Here is a 2281-nt window from a genome sequence, read left to right as displayed (position 1 = left end):
AGCTGTCTTTAGATACACCAGAAGAGGGCGCCAGATCTCATTACATATGGTTGCAAGCCACCATGTGGTTGCTGGGATTTGAACTCAGGACCTTCAGAAGAGCAGTCAGTTCTCTTAACTGCTGAGCCATCTCTCCAGCCCCACATTTTATTTCCTTTCCTGTATTCTTTCATCTCCTGTTGGCTAGGATTTCCTCTGTGATGCAGAATAGGAGTGGTGAGGTGGGCTCCACAGCCTTGTTCTTCCCAATCTCAAGGGAAAGAATCTACTTTTTCACCACGAAGGACGAAGGCAACTTTGGTTTGCTTGTTTGGTTTTAATGTTCTTTCTTAATTTGGGAGAATTCTACCCTACTAGAATTTTACTAAGTTACTATAAACTATCCCTTCTTTTAAAATCAGTTTACAAGGCTGTTTTCCAGGATCAGCAGTGGAGACATTTGTAGAACCATCTCTTCCCTTACTGCTGTTCTGTAGATGCTGTCCTTGCTCTTGTGCTCTGTATGCCCTGCGTTGTAGCCCCTCTTCTCTATCCCCAACCTGTGTCCTATGTGCTAGCCCCTCTTATCTATCCCCAAACATCCAATCTCCTCTACTTGAGTCTTTTCCAGGCCTTTTCCTCATTTTGATAAAGTGGCCAGATCACTAATGGTTCAGAATGTGATATAATCAACCAGTTGTTTTGTTTTGTTTTATTTAGGGAAAATTTCCCTTTATGAAGCAGATTTAAACAATCAACTTGTTCAGGCCAGTTCTCCATTGCCTGTCTCATCGGACTCATCACCACTATATGCTGTGCCTTAGTCTTAGATCCTGCTGGAAGAGTACCACATGAATTTTCATTGGCAGATGTGCTACCTGAACACTGAACAGTTCCTACCAGAACCTCTGCTGTGAGCAATCCGCAAGCTGGCCAATCTCCTCTAGGCTGGCCAGGATCCAGCCTTCAGAGTAACTCAAGTGTTCCACCTGCTGTGTTATCTGGACTCCCACTAAGTGCAGCACTGTGCCTTTGGACCAGCACCAACAAGAATGTATCCCTTCATCCCTCCAGCTAGACTACTACCAGGATCTCCAGCATCCTTTCTTCCTTCTGGACCATCGTGTCCCCAACCTAGTGGTCCATATCCAGGCCCTGCTGTACGAGTCCCTGGCCCCACAAGGTCATATATTACAACAAATGTGCCCTTTCCAGAGCTCCCTAGGCCAAATAGTGCACCTGCAGATCCAGTTGGTCCTTTAGGTACACAGGGATCCATGTCTTCTGGACCTTGGGCACCAGGAATGGGAGGGCAGCATCCTAATGTGCCATATCTATTTCCAGAGCCTTCTCCCACTCCTCCTCTTCCAGTGTCAGGAGCACCACCTGTTGCATGGGTCACAGTACCACCGGGAGCCTGGGAACCACCAGCACAGTATCCTACTCCTGAACCATCATATCCCACCCCAGGACTCCGACCTTCCCCGAATAATCCTTACCAACTGCCTCCAGGACCCTTTGGTGCTTCACCAATGCCTGGTAGCCTCCATAGAATGAATGAAATCCCAGGTGGCTCCCCTTCTGATTCATCCAACCTGGAGAGCACCTTGGAGACCACTGGACAAAAGAAGCACCTGGAGATAGACAACAAATCCATCAAGAGGAGACGTTCCAAGAAGAAAAGCAAGCGAGTAACCTGGGGAGACATCAAGACTTTAACTCATAAAGCTGAAACCTTGGGGAAACAACAAGGACACAATACCACTGACCCCAAAATGATGCTGTTATGTTTAATGACTATGTTACATGTTAATTCTCAGCATGAAAGTGAAGGGTCTAAATGACTTTTGTCAAGGGGGATAAAAGGCACACCTGTAATAAACATTTTAATGTTGTTTTGCCAAAACAAAAAAAAACCCACAACCAGTCAACTTGTTTTGTTTTGGATTTTGTCTAACTTTGCAGCTTAGTTTTGTGTGTGTGTGTGTGTGTGTGTGTGTGGTAACCTTCAAGGGAGTTAAGTCCTCAGGTCTCACTAGTGTACCAGCAGCATCAAGTTCTGGCCTGCTCTCTTGCAGAAGACACAGAAGCAGTAACAGCTAAAGACTTGGCAATAGCCTTAGTTGCCTATCAGGATCTGCCACCATCACTCCAGATCAGTGGTCAGGGTTGGCAGTGAAGGCCAGGCCTATACCACTGAGCACTGTGACATACCAGGAGTGAAGCTTTCCCTGAAGGTCTCTTCTGGTGTGCGTGTGCATGTTGGGGGTCAGCCTCTCTGAGACCCCTCATCTTGGACCTT

The 2281-nt window shown here is 46.7% G+C and overlaps 1 protein-coding gene across 2 annotated transcripts in view; it reads left to right on the top strand.

Moving 5' to 3' along the window:
- The window catches only part of LOC110327373 (MAPK-interacting and spindle-stabilizing protein), an 11472-nt gene extending 9583 nt beyond the window's left edge, over nt 1–1889 (top strand). Inside the window, exon 2 of one of the 2 annotated variants that reach the window (XM_021206318.1) lies at nt 804–1889. In XM_021206318.1, the coding sequence (XP_021061977.1) occupies nt 1032–1823 (792 nt within the window). In that variant the 5' untranslated portion in view covers nt 804–1031 and the 3' untranslated portion in view covers nt 1824–1889. Of the gene's footprint in view, nt 1–699 lie in introns of both variants that reach the window. The other variant, XM_021206309.1, reaches the window with a different exon arrangement.
- Nucleotides 1890–2281: the final 392 nt, after the last annotated feature.

This window comes from Mus pahari, chromosome 1, assembly GCF_900095145.1.
Source record: "Mus pahari chromosome 1, PAHARI_EIJ_v1.1, whole genome shotgun sequence".
NCBI classification, from domain to species: domain Eukaryota; kingdom Metazoa; phylum Chordata; class Mammalia; order Rodentia; family Muridae; genus Mus; species Mus pahari.
The sequence above is the reverse complement of the archived record's forward strand: the minus strand, read 5'-3'. Positions and strand labels throughout refer to the sequence as shown.